The sequence below is a fragment of the Lycorma delicatula genome, chromosome 1 (genome assembly GCF_047948215.1).
Source record: "Lycorma delicatula isolate Av1 chromosome 1, ASM4794821v1, whole genome shotgun sequence".
NCBI lineage: Eukaryota > Metazoa > Arthropoda > Insecta > Hemiptera > Fulgoridae > Lycorma > Lycorma delicatula.
In genome coordinates, this window is record NC_134455.1 from 338,254,844 (window position 1) to 338,275,041 (window position 20,198).

The 20,198-nt window shown below is 32.3% G+C and overlaps 1 protein-coding gene across 1 annotated transcript; it reads left to right on the top strand.

The window, feature by feature from the left end:
- The first annotated feature begins 369 nt into the window (after positions 1-369).
- Positions 370-16,807, top strand: RpS20 (ribosomal protein S20). The gene is made up of 4 exons (XM_075382256.1): positions 370-528; positions 4,295-4,394; positions 8,925-9,146; positions 16,722-16,807. The coding sequence occupies exons 1-4, from the start codon at positions 526-528 to the stop codon at positions 16,754-16,756; spliced, it is 360 nt and encodes a 119-aa protein (XP_075238371.1). The 5' UTR covers positions 370-525; the 3' UTR covers positions 16,757-16,807.
- Positions 16,808-20,198: the final 3,391 nt, after the last annotated feature.

Here is a 20,198-nt window from a genome sequence, read left to right on the forward strand (position 1 = left end):
TTAATAGATTTATTAATCGTTTTAAATTTGTTTTCCAAGTACTTACCAGAAATAACAGTAAATTGTAGAGAACAAAATCGGCGGTGTGATTTGCGGTTACGGAAGTTCTAGGATTGTTTCAACACAAAACTTATTACTGTTCATTAACTAAAATATTCGTGACATTTTTTTTGCAAATTACAAATACGAAAGATTGCGCTACTCCTGAACAGGAAGTTACAACAATCAGGTAGTCGCTGGGAATAATTTACGTTTTTATTTTACAGTTAAATTTAAGTACAGCAGGTTTTTTTTTGCAATTTATATAATATTCTCAATTTAATTTATGTGTGTCAATATGCTTTATTTTGATGGAATCAAGAAACATAATAAAAAGGAAGTATCGATAGCAAACTAACATTTCGATTTGCAATGGCGTGTTAGCGTTGGCTCTCTTTTGCTTCCTTACCTTACTGGAACAGCGCTGTTCAGTTTTTCTCCGAGGAGAAATTGATTAACTCGACCAGTAAGATTTAACAGTGAATTATGGTAAGTTTCTGCTTTTAATTGTATTAATTTTGTTATGGGATATAACTTGCTGTAGTTTTAAAATAAAATACAAGAGCTAAGCATTGCCATGTGGCTTACAGGTTTTCGATAGTTTTTCTGTGAAATGTGATTTATTATTTAAATTTCCATTATAATTATACATTTTGCCATTTACATTAATGTGATAGGAGAACTTTATTCTCTCATATTAATTCTTTGTAACACGTGGTTGGTTGCTCACCAAAGTACATCGAAATATATATGTTTTATTTGTTCTTTATTTATTTTGTACATGTGCTTATGTGTATTAAGTATTTTGTGTGTTTCCCTTGGTTAGAGCAGTTTAGGGTTCTATTTCGGTGCTCTAACCATCAAATTCTTATGAAATACAAAGTAAATTTTGTGGTGTGACAAGCCATCAGTTGTACAGTTAACTATCACAGCTAATTAGGTGGAGTTCAATCGGAAAATTAAGTCTTGATTATGAAGGCAGTATTTTTAAGAGTACTGTTTGTTCTGACTAACTACTTAATTTTCCAAACAAATTTATTTACTATTTCATTCACTCTTGTTGATACTTTTGTATTTGATACCAGGACGTATTCATTAAAAAAAAGAATACTCCATAATGCTCCAACATTATGGAGATACTGTAGGAATATTTTATACAAGTGATGTCCCAGAATTGTAATTTAGGTAATTATTTAGAGAGATGACAGGCATTCAGTCAATCTTGTCATATGTTGTTACTGTCATCGTGATAATCAGTAAAAACAAGAAAAAAGTTTACTCTTCTGTAGATTTAAATTTTACATTCTTTCTGTAATAATAACAATGGATTTTTTACTTAACATATGAGAAGGGAATAAAAGTTACTTATAACACTATTCAATTAGAATTCAAATAAAAATAAATTGTTATATACTCTATTGAAATGACATGTAGCATCAATACGATGCCTTACACTCAAATTAATGTCCCTCAAAATGTTTCACAGTACCCTCATCAAAAATTTCATAATTCATTAATGTAAAAGCTTTATATACTTTATTTTCAGGCTAAATAATTGGCTATTGTATGGGTCATTCTATGTTAAATTCCACAACCTGACCAACTGGGATTTTCATGAAATTTGGTATGAATTAACTGTTTGATAGAGTTTTGAGAAAGTACTGAGTTGCAGATCTCTATCATAAATTGTTTAATTTTTAGAGCTCTTCAAATTTGCTGGAAAATGGCAAATCAACAATCAGAAAATTAAGTTATAATTATGAAGGCAATATTTTTAACACGTTAGCTGCTTCTCGCAATCACTAGTGTGAACTCCCGTGCTGATTTTTTTTTTTTTTAGTAAAGCTACTCTACTGTTATGGACTAAATACTACCTGACATTTTTAAAATGATTTTCGGTATAGTAATGCGTATTATCGAGATTATATAACTCACGCGGGAGCCGCGTGACCAGCCCGGCCCTTGAAATCAATGTATGTTTGCTAATGGTATGCTAGTCACACGACTCCCGCGTGAGTGTAAAAACAACTGGTTATACGTAATTATTTCCAGAATTCTATTCGAATCTTTCTTTTGATAAATTAGTGGTTCTTGGTGAATTAAAAAAATAAGTTGAAAGTTAAAATATTTTATTATAATTTGCGTATATTTTTTTTATAATTTGTATTTACATAAAATTAATTTCAAACATCTTACAACTAAAATTCATTTATAATGCTCTAAAAGATAATTACATTTGTACATACATAAAAAAAAAAAATCGTAAACTACTTATACTTATGGTATAACCTAAAACATGGGTCCAAACAAAGACCCATGTCTTTGGAGGATTCATCAGAATCCTCCAAATCCTCGATAATTTTCTGAATTTCTTCTTCTGTGTACACCCTTTTCGGTTCAGCCGATCGGTGTTTTTTTGGTTCAGGACCCCTAGAAGTTGATGGTTCATTATCAGCCATGTCTGAAAGGAAAGTAAAAGTAAAAAAAAATAAGCAAAAATCTGGCTGTGCAATTTATTATGTGCTAAAATTAAAAATCTTGACGTGTGAAAGGATGCTATTTTTTTTTTTTTGCCACATACTGTATTTATTATGATAAAAACTACAATTAGATAAGTGTTATGAGAAGAAATTACCTTTATGTTGTTGAAGAAAGAAGAGCTGGAGCAGAAAACACAAAGCCAACTTTGATCACAAAAAAAATGCAAAAAAATTAACACAAACTCGCTACGACTTTCACAGTGCAAAGGTAGGACACTAACTAAGTGCGTCATAAGGTTGGGATGTTATACCTGCAGCCGGCAAGGGAAGGGAGACCAAGGAATGGAATAGTCCCTCTCACGCGGGAGCCGTGTGGCCCGGCTGCAGGGGACAACCACACTCACGCGGGAGCCGCGTGATACGCAGTGGACGTGTTAAGAATACTGTTTATTGTTCAGACTACTTAATTTTCGAAACAAATTTATTTTGAAGTAACAAACTACAAACTATTTCAAACTCAATTTATTTAACGATTACAATGGCTTAACTACTACAGCTGTTTGTTTTCATTGAAAACTGTGAGTGGTAAAACTAACACTTTTTTAACTCGGACCGCATGTACCAATTTGGTGCACAGGTTTTCTTTATATATAAAACTTCTTCCCAGCAACTTTTTGACCAAAGGAAATATATTGTAGAACTTCCTTTTACCAAAATACAACAAAAAACTTCCTGTTTCCAGGAGTAAATGTTAAAAATTTTGGGATGGTCATAAACATGTTAAATATGCTGTAAATTTTTAAAAAGTGCAACGCGCATAATGGGTGTTCAAAAAATGAAAATAAATTAACTCTAGTTTGCAATTCACGGAATGTGAAGAATGATAAAACAAATAAAGTTTATCAACAAGACTCTGCTTGATTTAAAATGGATTGACACACATTTAGTGGTATATAAGTAGTCTATAGTTTAGTTCATTAGTTTTACTGTTATTTTTTCTGATCGTTCTTTACTATATCTATTTTAATTCTTTGATGTTTATTTCTTTCAGTGTTATGCACTTATTCTCACATCAGTATATGACTGCTCAGTCTGAAAATAGTGTATAGTCTTATTTAAGTTTATTTGCTTGCATGCATATAAATATTCACTGTGTTTCCTAATGAAACAATGATGTCTGTTAAAGAAATTAAACAAAAATTCTTTTTTTACTTTATTAAAAAAAAAAGAAGTTTCTCTCCATTTAGTAGTAGTTTATATAAATAAATTACACACATTACACTTTAAGCCAGAGCCCAATTAGGCACAGTAAAATCTCTCTCAAACAATTCAAGGTTACGTAAAAAGATCAGGTAATTACAAGGATGAATTGATTTATTACATCATGAAATAAGTGGAATTCATAATTAACTTTAGAGATTTTCAAAGTAAATGAAATCTTTAATATCTATTTACTGCATGTTAATTGTCTATAAACTTATTTTCCATCCATGTGTGAATTCAATAGTATAAAATACTTTTTATTTACTAAGTCTGGGGCTAGCATAAAACTTTTCAATTAATTTGCTTTATGTTCACTAATTGTGTAGAGTAAGTATTATAATGTTATAAATATAGATTCACAGTTCTCTGAAGTTTCATTTAAATATAAATTGAATATTTTTTAAAGTTTCAAGAAGTCGGAAAGTTATGAAAAAAATTAAATTGAAATAGCTACAGACAAGTAGACTGCCTCAAGGGTTTTTTGTAATTATTGTTTACTTTCTGTATTGTAGAGTAACTTTAAAGATCCTGAAAAGCCTGCTGCTGAGCAATCCCAGATCCATAGAATTAGGATCACGTTAACATCAAAAAACATGAAGAGTTTGGAAAAGGGTAAGCATAATTCAATTTTTATATTTTATGTATTATAATTTGCCTCATTTTCCCATGTTAACTCAGTTCTATTCCTAAGGTTTGTTTTTACTGAAACTTGTTTAGTCATCATGTACCATTACATGTAGATTTTTTAACAGCCCCCCCCCCCCTTATTTTGCTTAGATAACCCAAATGTGAGGCCAATATGATACAACTTCCTAAGATTTAAAAATCATGTTTTGCTTTAATGCTGCTAGAAAGAAGATATTTTTTTTACTGACACACACATACAGGGATTACATAAAGAATTAGAATGAATTTCAGCACATTCTAATTCTACAAGTGATAATAAATAAAAAAGTTTATTTAAGTATGGGATAGAATCACTTAATTTTCAAGTTTTAGTCCATGAAAAATTTTGCTCTAATTACTTCAAAGGTAAAATGAATGTATACTGAAATTCATAGAAATTTAATGATTTCCTATCCCTTTTTACATAAAAAGCAAATAAAACAATTCCTAGAACTCTAGCAGTTTTTTTAATAAAATTAAAAAAAAAAGTTTTTCTAGTTTGATGTAATAAATCTGTTAGTCTGTAAAAAATAAAATGCATAAAAATGACAAACCTGTAAAAAATTCAATGCAGGAGTTGTTCATGATTTCTGTATTTATCAATGAAACAGTTACTGTACAGATTTAACATGAAGTTGGCTGCATACTCCAAATAATGGTCAAAACAAAATTAAACTTTAACTTAAACAAAATTTAATTTTTTGTTTAAGTGGGAGTAAATGGCTGATTCTTATATAATTTTTATGCTGATTTCAGATATGTTAATAGAATTATTTTATTGGGCTCAGTTTTTTTTTTGTAATTGAAATTTCTTTTGAAACAAAAAATCTATGAACATAATTCGACAATACATAACATGCATTTTGCACTCACCTAAAATCTATTTCGTTTGGAATTTCTGCTGTAATTTGCTGTAGGTAGATCCCTCTTTAGATTCCAACAGTAGTCTGCTAACATTTTTGGGTTCCATTTTCCCTGATATTGTGTTTCCATTGTAGATGAAAGCGTTTTCCGTGTTCATCACTGATAGCACTGAGGTTTTTAGAGAAAAATCCAAATATGAATGTAAGAAATAGATTTTGAGTTACATTTTTCACCCAAGTTCTTTGTAGTTTTGAAGGAGTTCACTAACAAGTTCTCTGTAGTTACTGGCCTTATGGTTTCCAAGGAAGTTGTTTACCACATTTTGAAATGATTTCCATGCAGCAACCACCAAGTCATTCAAATATCCTTCAAACGCTGGATTACTCATTAGTTTTCTATTTTGTGGTCCAACAAATATATCTTCCCTTATTTTAACATCGCTTATACTAGGGAATCTGTTTTATAAAAACTAAAATCTCACAATTACAATCCATTACTTTAAGAAAAGTTCTGAATAAACCTAGCTTAAAGTGTAGTGGCAGTTATCTGATTTTACTAATGCCTAACAACATTCTTCTTTCCTACAGTCAGTACCTCTCTATGGCCACTGTTCTTAAGTGTAATGGTTTTTCCTATCACTGCTGTCTCACTCGCACAAAAAAACAACAGAACTTAGTGTATCCAATTTGCAGTCCAAGTAAAAGTGCTATTACTTTCAGATCTCCACAGATATGCCATAAATATTTCTCATACTGAATCCTGCTCATTTGAAGTTTCATATTTGTATAAGACTCCTTCATGTGAACTGCTCTTATATAGTATTGATGAGTATTTATATCCAATGCGAAGTAGTACAGCTTTCAAATTAAGCTTTGATTCAGTAAAAAGTAACCATTCATCAGGATGATGCATGTGTCTCAAAGCTTCCAGTAAAGAGACCACATCATTACAGTATTCTAATTCATACTGAGAGAAGAAAAATTCAAATTGCCACAGAAAGTGCTTATTTTAGTGTTTGGTTGAAAAGATGCCATCCTTTCAGTCTTGATGCCAGTAGTTCTGCTTGATTCTTTGATAAAGATCACAAACCAGATCATTAAATTCGTACTGATTAATTAAATGGGGTTCAGTATATCTATTTTTTAAAAGGTTTGGATCTCTTTCTTCATTGCTTTATAAGTAAGCACAAGATTTGACATTTTCATCTTCATCAAAGTTTTGTGTTTCAGGTGTTAGGAATTGGAAGCTCTTTGCTATGTGGTACTGGCCGCATGGCACAGGGAATATCAGGTTATTTAACAGGATGTCTAGTTTTAGCTGTTATCCCAAATATCTTTATTACACAAAAATAACAATCTGTGATGTGATCCTTAAGTTTTCTCCAAACCATTGGAATTGCAAATGGCATGTGATGAGATCAATTTAGCCAACCAGTTAACAATGTTACACAAGAAGCACAGCAAATGTGAGGAGCCCAAAATTTGTTCTGATCACTTAATTTACATCCAAAATACAGTTAAAATGACAGTTTTATCAGTGGAGTTATATTTGTTTTCTGACATTTCAACGTTACCTCACTATAGATGTAACAGAAATTGTTTAAAATTAATGCAACTGCGAGGCATTGTTAATACATTACAATAACTAATATTGTTTAAAAAGAACATTACCTTTATGAACATACTACGAGGTCTGTAAATAAAGTAATGATACTGTTTCAGAAAAACTTTACCAAAACAATCCAATTTTACATGGACTCTGTCCATGTAAAAGTGTAATTCCCTTGGGAAGCCATGCAGTGCTTCATATGGTTTTCCCACTCTTCATAGTAGTGGTGTTAGATCTAGAATATCCTTCAGATGGTCGGTTACATTTTTTTTTTTCTTTTTTTTGGAGAAGTCGCAGGGATCCAATTCAGATCAATAAGGTGGTTGAGGAACTACAGGAATGCTTTTCTTTGCCATAAACTTGTTGAGAGTGGAGTGTGACAAGGTGCTTTGTCATGATGCAGCATCCAGTTGTTTTTTATGGCAGGTCTCACGCGGGCGTCTCTTTTCCGCAGTCTTTCAAGAATTTCTCTGTAAACATATTGATTGTCTGTCCTGTAGGCAAGAACTCCTTATGGACAATGCCATTACTATAAAAGAAACAAATTAGTATGGTTTTGATTTGCTCATTTTTGTTATTCTGGGACATGGTTAGTTTGAAGTGTGCCACTACTTGCTGTAGCGTTTTGTTGCTGGGTCATATTCAGATATCAAAGATTCATCACCAATAATTTTTTTTTTTTTTTTAGAAAATCAGGATTGGTTTCAATTCACCCTAGATCGTGGAACACTTTCATCCTGTTGTTTTTCTGTTCAACAGTGAAGATTTTGGGATCGGTTTTGCACAAACCTTTTTCATGGCCAATTTGTCCAAATTTAATGGACTGTGGTATGGTTCAAATTCAATTGTTCTGCAATCATTGACAGTTAATCTGCTGGTCATACTGCATCACTTCTCTGATTCACTTAGCATTGTCACTTTTTGATGTTAACAGTTTTCCTGAGTGAGTGTAGATTGTCCGCAACTGATTCCCAGCCATCTGAAAGTGCTTTAAACCACTTAAAATTTTGAGCTTGTGACAAAAGCGCCATCTTGATATGCCCTTTTCAATTTTGAAAAAGTTCCAGTAGCATTCTCACCAAGTTTAACACAAAACTTAATTGCACAAGGTTGCTCATAATTAGTATCACTCATTTTTGTAATCACAACAAAAAGTTGTTTACGTCTCATATGACAACAATAGACTAAAAATATTAATATCTAATATAAATCAGTTGTTCATATAACCGTATGTTTACTAGTCTCCTAAAAAGACTAGTCTCATTACTTTATTTACAGACATCATAATTTAATAAAATACACTTACTTTACTGAACAACATATACCTGCAGATATGAAAGCCAGCTACAAAACTGAATGTTACACACACAAGAACTTGCACTTCAATGAGACTTAAAAATATTTATCTAGTCTACACAATAGTTTATAAGTAAATAAGGGATTTTAGTAAATAAAGCTATTTAGTTGATAAATGTAATAAAATATGTTCATTAAATGCTATGCTTATGGAGTTCGTGCATGATAACTACCTGAAAATAAGAATGGTCGTTACAAAAAAACTAAGCCTGATTGAAGATTGTGATTTCACATTAGAAATCTGCATGAAAAATACTGTAAGAATCAGTTACTGACTCTCATTTAACAAAATCATTGTTGATAAGTATAATTTGTGAAGTTGATAATATCCTACCCACAAGTGAGAGCATATAAATCACAAATCCAATATCCTGATTAGTTCCTTATTTAATTCCTTAAGGCATTTACATCGTTGGATAAAATTAAACCAATTTCTTAAATTTGTGGCTGTGGTAATTATATTTTGAATGAATTTACAGAACTGTATTCTCTGCGATGTTCTCTCTAAAAATATATTTATAATTTAATTTTTTTTATATATTTTTAGTTTGTGTTGTAATTGTCTTGAGCTATGTAAAAAATATCTAGCACCTATTCATTATGAGGCATTCTCTTTTGCATTTCTTTAATTCTTTGTGTTGTTGGTAGTCTGTACAGATTTAATATCTGGTGCTAAGAAACAGAATTTACGAGTATCTGGGCCTGTTCGTATGCCTACTAAAATCCTTCGAATCACAACAAGGAAGACCCCTTGTGGAGAAGGTTCTAAGACGTGGGATAGATTCCAGATGAGAGTTCATAAAAGAGTTATTGATCTTCACTCGCCATCTGAAATTGTGAAGCAAATCACTTCAATTAGCATTGAACCAGGTATATTGAAATTGTAGTTTGGTGCAATGACTTTTAAATTAGCTTTTAATTTAAATAGTTACTAAATCTTTTTTTAATATTAAATGGATAAGATGTATGTTTTGATATTGTGTTGAGCTGTTACCTTCTCGTTGAACAAATAAAGGTTTTGTAGGGAGAAAAGTTGGTTGTTTAATACGGGTATTAAAATAAAAGATACCATTTACTTTAGAGTAAATGTTGTTATATCAAGACCTTAGGGTCTTTATATAACAACATTATGACACAAATATGATAAAAATGCAGTGGCTGACCAATTGCTGGAGTTTAATTGAGATGTTTTAATTTATGATAATAATTAAATTATTGTATAAATTTTATGTTTTGTTAAACTAAAAGTAAAAATATGATTAACTGAAAATATTTTGGTGATATGTTTATGTTTATGAATTTTGTTTATCGATTGTCTTCAAAAAAGTAAAATGGTAATGAGACAGTATTACACATCATTACTTTACAAGCTGAAGGCAGAAATTGCAAAAAAGACCACATTTGAAGAAGAAGGAAGTGCTTTCTCAGGACAATGCATCTGCTCACACTTTGACAGTCGCCATGGCGAAAATTCATGAATTGCACTTTGAATTGGTCAACCATTAACCGTATTCACCATCCCAACAGGGAGTCCGTCTTATTCTTTAAGTCTTTGGGGGTTGGCATCCCCACGGCCCTAGCCACTGCAGCATTTCATCCCACTACACATTGAGCTGCAGAACACTTTTCACTATACACTTACACATTCACTAAACCAAGAACACTACATAATTCATAACATACACCCTTACACAACTACATTACAATATTCTACACTATTTCTTCTTACACATACACTTGGTGATGTAACCCAAGGTGGAAATTATTGTGTTGACGGGTGATGATTGGCTTTATGTAGTGAGTCTCAAACGATGTCATCGGGGCAAATCCAGTTTTATTCTGCTGTAGCTCCAGTACGCGTGCGCTCTGCTGAAGTGGTCTGTTATATCGCCAGTACTTGTGGGATCAAAACTTCAGTTCCAACAATAAATTCTATGATTGTTGATGGTCCATCTGAAAAAACACCATTTTTAGTCAAGTGAAAAGTCCTCTGTCAGCTTTGTCTGACGAGGATAATGTTACTGCAGAAGAGAATGTAATAAATTCTAATATAAAATATAAGAATGATTGTTTTGTTCTTCGAAATAATCAGGAGGATGGCTCCCTTCAAAAGGTTTTACCTTTCCTGATTAACCAATGTGTCACCGATTCTATTGGTTCTCCGAAGAACATTAGAAAACTACGAGACAGAATGATTCTGATAGAAACATTTCATGATGAGCAGAGTCGCTCCCTGTTACATCTCAGCAATATGGGTGGCATAAACATTAGTGGGACATGCCACAAGACCCTAAATACCAGCTGGGGAGTAATTTTTTGCCACAGTCTTGTGGAAATGGATATAAACAAAATTGCTGATGAACTTCATAACCAAGAAGTTGTGGAAGTGAAAAGAATAAAGAAACTGCAAAACTACACCTCCCATTATATTAACTTTTAATCTTCTGATACCACCAGAGAAATTTGAAGTGGATTACCTGTCGGTTCATGTGCGTCCTTTCATCCCCAACCCATGACGATGCTTTCAATGCCTAGGGTACGGCCATATCACAACTTCTTGTTTGAAATCTGCAATTTGCGCTCGATGTGCGAAAGAAGGTCACAATGACACCAACTGCCAGGAAGAAGAAAAATTTCTAACTGTGGTGGAACACATTCAGCTTGATCTCAAAATTGCCCAACTTTTATGGAAGAGAAGGCAATCCTAAAAATCTGTACTGAGCAAAAGCTTTCTTCCCCAGCTCCCAAAGAGAACATAAAAAGACTGTTAATTCCTGAAACCTTGTTAAACTGGATGTCTCCTTTGCTACTGCGACATCAATTAAAACTACTATCAACGCAGGCAACCAATAGTGCGTATCCTGCAGTGAACTGAAAAAGCTTGTTCAGGTTTTATCTGATCAGGTTACTTCACTTACTGCAACTATCTCTGAGTTAACAAAGATGAATAAGAAGTCTGTAGCAGTATCTAGTGAAGCTAACACTAGTGAGATACCCCAGAAAGTTCCTGTTCCTAAAGTTCTACCTTTGCGGACTGGAGTTAATACAGCTGGTGGTAAGCCACCCAATAAGCTCCCTTTTAAGGGAGCCCACACAATCACCTCCTCTGGGATGTCTACAACATCCCATGGTTCTAAATCTTCCCCTCCATTACCACGTCTTCTGGAGGATATGGTAAAGGAACAGAGTTTATTAAACCAAAAAATTTGAAAAAGAAAAACCAAATTACAACTAAATTTTTCATATATATTTATCTGTATTTTGTATCATATCTATTTTTATGAGCATTATTTAATGGAATGTTAGAGGTTTTCGGTCCCACATTGAAGATGTTAGAGTGCTGATGTGCGCGCATGAACCATTAATAATGTGCTTTGAAGAAACACATCTATTACAGCAAGATGCGGTAACACTCAGAGGCTATACATGTGAGAGATACGATTGTCTTGTAGATAGTAGAGAGATTGGTATTCCTATTATTGCTATTTTCATGCGGAATGAGGTGTCGGCTACAAGGCTACCATTAGCTACCCCTATTCCTGCTGTTGCTGTAAAAATCTCAGTCCTGTTTAAATTGCGTATCTGCAATTTGTATCTCCCAGAATTCTTGAGTTCAATGCTCTAAAAATAGCAAATTTTCTCTTGCAGATTCCATTGCTGTTGTTTATAGTAGGAGACTTCAATGCCCACCATATTTCCTAGGGCTCATCTTTCTGCTCTGCTTGAGGAAATATTATAAACAGAATCAGACAAGACTTAGATCTTTGTCTTCTGAATGATGGGTCATACACATTTATGTCTTCATCTTCAGGTACACGGTCAAACATCGACCTCTCCTTATGTTTACCAAATTTATTCCCTCGTTTTAATTGGTCTGCTTGTGACGACTTTCACGGTAGTGACCACAGGCCAATTTTTATAAACACTGGTGTCGACTGCAAAAATAAAAAAAGACCATGAAGATGGATTGTTGAAAAGGCAGATTGGAACGGTTATCAAAAGCCTTCCCATCACAGTATGATAGTGCAGATGTCCTTGACGAACTTTCATCTCTTACGTCTTTGATACTTGACAATGCTAATAGATATATCCCACAAACATCGGGAAACCAAAGACATCTTTCTGTCCCTTGGTGGAATGATAATTGCTGAAATGCTATTAGCAATCGACAACAGGCACTTTGCAAATTTATCTGCAGGCCTACAAATGAACACTTAGATTTATACCGTAAGGCTAGAGCAGTATGTCATTGAGTATTCTTGGACGCCAGGAGGAATTCATTAAGGAAATATGTGGACACCATCTCATGCACTACTCCCACATCTGCTGTGTGGAAGAAATCTGTACAATTTTCGGATCACCAAAACAATCCATTCTCGGACTTATTCATGAAGAAGAACTTGCATCACCTTCTGCAGTGGCAAGTAACTTGGCAGATTCTTTTCATTAGGTGTCTCTCACCTCATCATACAGTAATGAATTTCAAAGGTACAAAATACAGATGGAAGTACTATCGTTCAACATTAGTACTTAGTTGGTGAATTAAATGCTCCATTTTCATTCAACGAGTTGTCACATGCACTTGAAAACTCACGTGACATCTCACCTGAATCTGGGAACATTAGCCTCAGTATGATCTCGCACCTTCCAAATTCAGCGCTACAACGCCTAATATGTATTTATAATGGTTCATTCTCACAAAATTTCCCTTCGGTCTGCTCAGAAGCCATTGTCATACCAATGCTTAAGCCTGGTAAAGTCAAAGAAAGCCCTTCAAGCTACCGTCCCATCTCCTTGACAACCGTCTTATGCAAAGTAATGGAGAGAATCGTGAACCACAGGCTCACATGATACTTAGAGAGAAATGGCCTTTTGTATCCAGAGCAGTGTGGTTTCCAACAAGGATGATCATCCATTTACCATTTAGTGTCATTGGAAACAAGTATTCAGAATGCTTTCCTTCTACACCAGCACGTCGTCGCTATCTTCTTTGATATCTCGATGGCGTTCAACATGGTATCCTAAATACCTTCAAAAAATGGGGCATAAAGGGCAACACCCTGGTTTTTATCAGAAATTTCTTAAATGACCGAATTTTCAGTGTTCGTGTTGGAGATTCTTTATCACTTTGAGGAATGGAGTCTCTCAAGGAAGTGTAATTAGTGCCATCTTGTTCACTATAGCTATCAACAGTATTACTGATTGTGTGCACCCACCTGTTTCATGTTTGTTGTTTACTGATGATTTTGCCGTATATATTATGTCCCGTTCAACAGCCACAGCAGAGAGACTACTACAGAACACAATATCTCGCCTTAAAGCTTTCACATTTTCACCTGAGAAAACAAAATGTGTAGTCTTTTCTTACTTGCAGGACCCACCTACTCCAGAAGTTTTACTCAATGGTGAGCAAATAGCTATCACTTCTGATATCAAGTTTTTAGGTTTGATTTTTGATAACCATCTTACATGGGTCAAACACATCAAAGAACTAAAAATAAAGTGTTCCAAACTGCTAGAGCTAAGAGTTCTTAGCAACACCAATTGGGGAGCTAATAGGTCATGTATGTTGGAATTTCATTCATTAATTAATTCCCATTTAGATTATGGTTGTATTCGCTTACTCTTCAGTATGTAATACTTTGCTGAAAATGTTAGATGCTGTACATCATGCCTTTCTACGTCTTGCTACAGGTGCTTTTAGATCAGATCAAACTCTGTCACTAGCATACTTCTGGAGTGCGGTGAACCATCACTTTGGGATAGACATAACCAACTTTCAGCGTCTTAAAGGGCAACCGAATCCCCCGGCTTTTTCTGCAGTTCTTGCGAATTCTAATTTTCAAAGTTATGAGGACCATCCACAATCTACTGCACCTATGGGTGTACATATCCGACAGTTACTATAACTTTTAAACATAGACATACCTGCTGTTTTTCCAACGTATCCCTGTTTGTATCCGCTGTGGAGAATCAACCATATAGATTTTATTTTTGATCTTACCATTTACAAGAAACAAACAACACCACCTATTGTTTTTTAGAAAAATGTTCACCATGTCCTTTCCATAATAAACCCAGATGCAATAGTATATGCAGATTGATCAAAATAGAATGATACCATTGAATGCACATTTATTGTTAATAGCAGAATCTATGTGTACGGTCTACTTAATGTTACAAGTATATTTACTGCAGAACTGTATGCCATCAATAAAGCTTTAAATATCATTAACCCAATATACCATCTTATCTTATTTGTAGTGACTCGTTGAGTGCACTCCAAGCTTTGGGAGATTTTTACTCTAGGCATCCATTGGTCATCAAAATCTATAACAATCGCCGAACTGAAACATAGGAACATAAAAGTGAGTTGCTGCTAGGGATGCATGTAAACCTTCTTTCACCAATCGTGTTACTACATGTGATTTTAGCATTTGTGTAAAACACGATACATTAAAAACACTGTTGCCATGGGACTCGTCTTTTAGAAAACTCTGTCGAGAGGAAGTAATCCTTTGTCGATTCCAGTTAGGCCATACTAGTCGCACATGGATGTCTAATGTCAAAAGTAGATGCACCAACATGATATGATGTAACTGCATTTGTAAATCTCATAAATTTAAATTATCCAGAAACATTCGTCAAATCCTGGGCAATAATAAGGAGTTTTGGACTGGGTCTTTTTATAACTTAGATGTATTAATATTTTACATATGTTTTGATAGTGGTGTGTTTTTTTTAGTGTTTGATTTTTAATTGTATTTTCTTCTGTTATCCAAGAAAGAGCCTTTTACAGTACTCTTGGAGTTTGTTAGATTTATTTCAATTTTATTTTACTATATATATATATATATATATAGAGAGAGAGAGAGATTTTTTTATCTGTGATAGTAATTATATTTATTTTAGTGATTTTAGTTTTTAACCTAGGTTTAATTTTTTAGTTTTACTGGTATCCAAATTGGGGCCCTTTTCATCCCTCTTGGACTTTGCTAAATTCTTTTTAGTTTTATTTTACATTTTTAATTTTACACTTCTAATTTAAAAAAAAAAATAAAGTTTAGCTGTGATATTAGTTGTAAGTTTTTGTTTTTTAATTTCAATGTTGTAGTTTTTTTAGCAATTCATTTATTTTTTCTCAATAAAATTTTTTATCCGGGCGATGATAATGCCATGGCGGTTTTCATCCACCAAAAAAAACCGTATTCACTAGGTCTGGCCCCAAGCAACTTTCTTGTTTCCTAATATTAAAGTTTTGCTTAGAGGAAAGAAATTTTCATCGTATGAGGAGGTTATTGCATATGTAAAGACGCCTATTTTACAGAGAAATATGCCAGCCACTATTTGGAAGGGTTAAAGAGATTAGAGCATTGCTGGAAAACGTATTGACTTAAAAGGAAACTTTGTTGAAAAATAAAACTATTTAACAGAAAAATGCATCTTTCTATGTTAAGCTCAAAACTCTTCAGACATCCTCGCCAGTCAATGCGTAAGTTAGCACAGCTGCAAGATATCAGACTTGCTACTGCACATTAAGCTATAAGAAAAGAACTGAAACTTTTCCCCCATAAAGTAATGTGTGTTGAAGAAAAGATTAAATTGTTGTCAATGGTTTAAACGTTTTATTAACCAAAATTCTGTAGGTATTCACATGAAGTGTTGTTTGATCTGGGAAGGTATATTAATTCATAAAATACTTGACTTGCCTAACCCCCCCCCCCCCATTAATTACACAAGTAAAAATTGGAGTCTGGGTCAGTGCGAGTAGAATGTGCATTTGTGGGTCCAGTCTTTTTTGAAAATGTAGTTTACAGTGATCATTATTGTGCTGTTTTAACAATCTTCAGTAGTCGGTTAACAGAAGTGGAAATCTGTTTTGGTTGGTTCCGACAAGATGGAGCCCCAGTGCACACAGGTAACAACAGGTCAGTGACTTTTTTTACAGAATGTCTTTGGTGAACCAATCATTTTGAGGGGTAGCAAAACAAGCAGTATCACTACAGACCACACACGATTGACAAACTAAAAACCACAATTACTGCATATGTATGAGACATTCTCAGTACATTAGCTAGTAAAGTGTTTAAAAACAAATTGAAATGTATGTGTTGTTATATTGATGTTGGAGGAGGAAATTTTCAATACCTGTTACAAACTATTCCAGTTATTGTAATATCAGTTTCTATAAAATAACAAAATAAAAATGCAAAGTAGTAATTAAGAAAGTTTTCATCTTTACACTTCATAATTCCAGTCCACAGCAATTTTCTGAATGCTGTATATTATAATATGGTTATTTGAACCACAGCCATAAAAGTTTAACATGTAGTATTATGTAAATATTATGCAAATTTTTATGATATGAAACTAAAATATATTTATTATGAATTTATTTCATTGATCTTTCTTTGTTATTGATAATGGTTGATTTTTTTTTTACAGGTGTAGAAGTTGAGGTGACTATCGCGGATTCTTAATCTTTATTTTTTACTATGTAAATATGACAAATAAAACTTTTTAAAAAAATATTCCTGATTTATTTACTAGGTATTGTTAGTTCTTTTCAATGGATAAAGTAAATTATATTACAATATTACTCAGTAGTCCTCGTAAGGGATCACCAAATCCAAGATAAAGTCTTTGTTAAAAGTGCCAAAAGATAGCACTAAATAGTGCTGCTAAGTCAGCAGCATTTAAATGTGTAAACAAATACTTATTGTTTTTTAAAAAAGGGTGAAAATACTTCTCAAGTACATAAATCTTTAAATCTTGCTGAATTTTTTTTTTTACTTCCTTGTATAAGTAAAGGAAGTATTGTGATAGTGAAAAATTTCAATTTTCAGACTTCACCGGAAATACCCATTTTGACCATCCTTAAATCCATTTTGACTAGTTTCAGTGTGATGTCTAAATGTACGTACATATGTATGTAAGTACCTCACAACTCAAAAACTATTATCCATAGGATGTTGAAATTTTGGATTTAGGACTGTTGTAACATCTAGTTTGCCCTCCCCTTTTGATTGTAATCAACTTGATTGAAAATGTCCAAAAAGCCCAACATCCCAAAAATTTGGATTTTAAAATTTTTTTTACTGCAGTAAAAAGCTCACATTGTGAGAGTTTTTCAATGATACAGATCATAAGTGGTACTTATTTTCATTGGTTCAAGTGTTACAGCCAAATAAAATTCTAATTTATGAAATATTTTGATTTTAACAAGGGGAAGGCAAGGCCACATCGGTTCAAATTTGACTTCATTTCATTTTTGTAACCTTTTTTTTATTTAAATATATTGATTTATTAATAATTATTAACCTGTGGTTGTAAAAAAAAATTACAATAAATAATAATTCAATAACAAGATATTAGTGAAGTAAAATTTTATGTTCTTTTAAAAATGTTGTATATGTAATGTAATAGATATACAAGGAAGTCATGTGTATCCACATCATATTTTTTCTATAAAAATAATTTCCAGCTATTTTATTTGATCCAGGTTTTTTCCTCCAGATTCATATTGTTTGAACTCTTTGAATTCATCAAATAGCCTTCCATAATCATATGCAAATGTAGATAGTTATGTAAGTCACTGTTTCGAAGTGCCAGGGATTTTCTATCAGCAAAAGACAATTCATAATACTTAACTAAATCTTGAAATTTTTAAATCCAATAAGGCAGATAAATTACATTTAAAATGATTGTGTAGTTATCTGAATAGATTGTTAATACTGTATTCCTCAGTTTTTATTAAGGTTGGAAAATGAAGACTTTGTATTTCATAATAAATTTGTAAGTTTCTCTTTAAAGGCGAGTTCTTTATTTGCCATTTGTGAAACTATTGTATTTTCATCTCTTAAACAAAGATTTAAATCACAAAGTTTGTAATGTTGCTTAGAAACACAAGAAGAGACCACCACCCATTATTGTCAAGCTCGCTGTAAACTTTATTGTTTTCTTGTACGACTATAATTAGAAGATGAAACTGGATGGACTAATAATCAAGGTGGTAAAAGAAAATACTGATCCAGGATACAAACATAATTTTCAATTAAACAAACTTCCAGGAGTAGTTAAACGTTGCCCTCCCCTCCTCAAAACCTATCAAATATGTTCGATTATTTTTTACTACTGCCGTATTGGAAACCTTCAATATTTATGTTGAAAACTTTATAATGATGTACAACTTTTAAAAGACAGTAGGTTCAAAAGGTGGGAAACCCTTCTTGAAATTCAAGCATTTATTTCAGTTTTTTGACTTGTAATGCATCACCAGAACCACTATGAATAATACCAAATTCAGACTCATCTAATGTAACAATATCTAAATTTTCATCATTAGAGAAATGAGTCCGATGCTAAGTTATCTAATAAGCAATTGATAACCTTGCTACTTCAAAATCAATTGCTTAAGTACTACTTTCTGTGATGTTTGAATTGTTTACTTTCTACAAAAAAAATCCCTAAAACACAGATTGGAAACAAGAAATCAAGTGTCTGCAAATTAAAAAAAAAAATACAGTAAAGAAAGAAAACTCGTATCACAATATCTTTATAACCACATTTGGAAAAAGAAAATGTTACATAATGCAACATTACTAAAAAACAAGATAAATTACATTAACGAAATAAAAAATACTGTGAACATGATGTTTTTATATAATAAGAATTGCAAAAATGTAAGTGTAAAATGAAGATAGCAACATGAATGACACGGCGGAAATCAGAATGACACAGCATGGTAGGAGGAACAGGCTACTTTAGAGGAACATTCAAAACGGCTGTTTCTCTTTGCATTTGTTACAGAAATTAGGACTATGAGTAACATTTTATAGCGTAATCATACTATTCCCTTATATTACTAAATTAATTGAGCCTAAGTCATTTTACAGAGCAGCAGCTGATAGCAATACATGAAGCATATTATTACAGCAAGATGCATCTAAAGGTTTTAAATAAAGATGATATCATCATATATTTATTGATAATTTTGATTGATTACATTTTTTTGACTACAAAAAAATGTAGTCAATAATTTCCAAGTACTAATATTTGAAATGCACATTTTTTAACTGGACCTTTGCAAACAGCAAAAAGGACATTCCACTAGATGAAGTTAAGATTTCATGTAGATAAATTTTTTATTTAAAAAAGAAAAGTATGCTAATGGTAGAGTTTAAATAAAAAAAAATTATTAACTAATTTTAAGGCTGCAAATGAGAGAAAAAGTAAAATGAGGGGTAATAAATTTATAATCAAGTATTACATAGGTATTATTATTTTGTTTTTTTCTTTTAATATAATGTTTCAAAGAAATTTAATAGCATAAATATTTTTGTTACATATAAATATAACACTATATAGCTATGATATATATTTATGGTATATTTAAAATACCTTCACGCAAATATAATAGAGTTTTAAAGTAGAAATATTGCACTTGTTATTGTTAGAGAAATTGTGAAGAAAATGTCTCCCCTCCAGTTCTACACAAGCAGCCAAGGGATGCTCCTGGCTGTTTCCATTCAGCTGATGGCTTTTGCCAGTTTCAAACTTTTAAAGAAAATTAAATTCATAACTGCAATTGGGCCCCATAGAATATCTCAGTGACCCAGGAGCTACAGGCTGAGTTAGATTAATTTACAGTTTATTTTCATCTAGCATCTGAATTGTTTACAACCTGAAAATTAGTTTTTACATAAATTCCTCTGAATGTTCTAGAATAGATCTAACAAACATGTAAAGTTGTTTTAGATACAATGAAATTATAGACTATATTTTAACATTTTTATTTAAAAGACTAATAATAGAATTAAAAATATTTATGTAGGATACATTTTATTATAAAGAATAAAACAATTTCCAAAAAGTATTAATTTAAAATGAAAATAATAGTATCAATAATACTAACTGAAATAA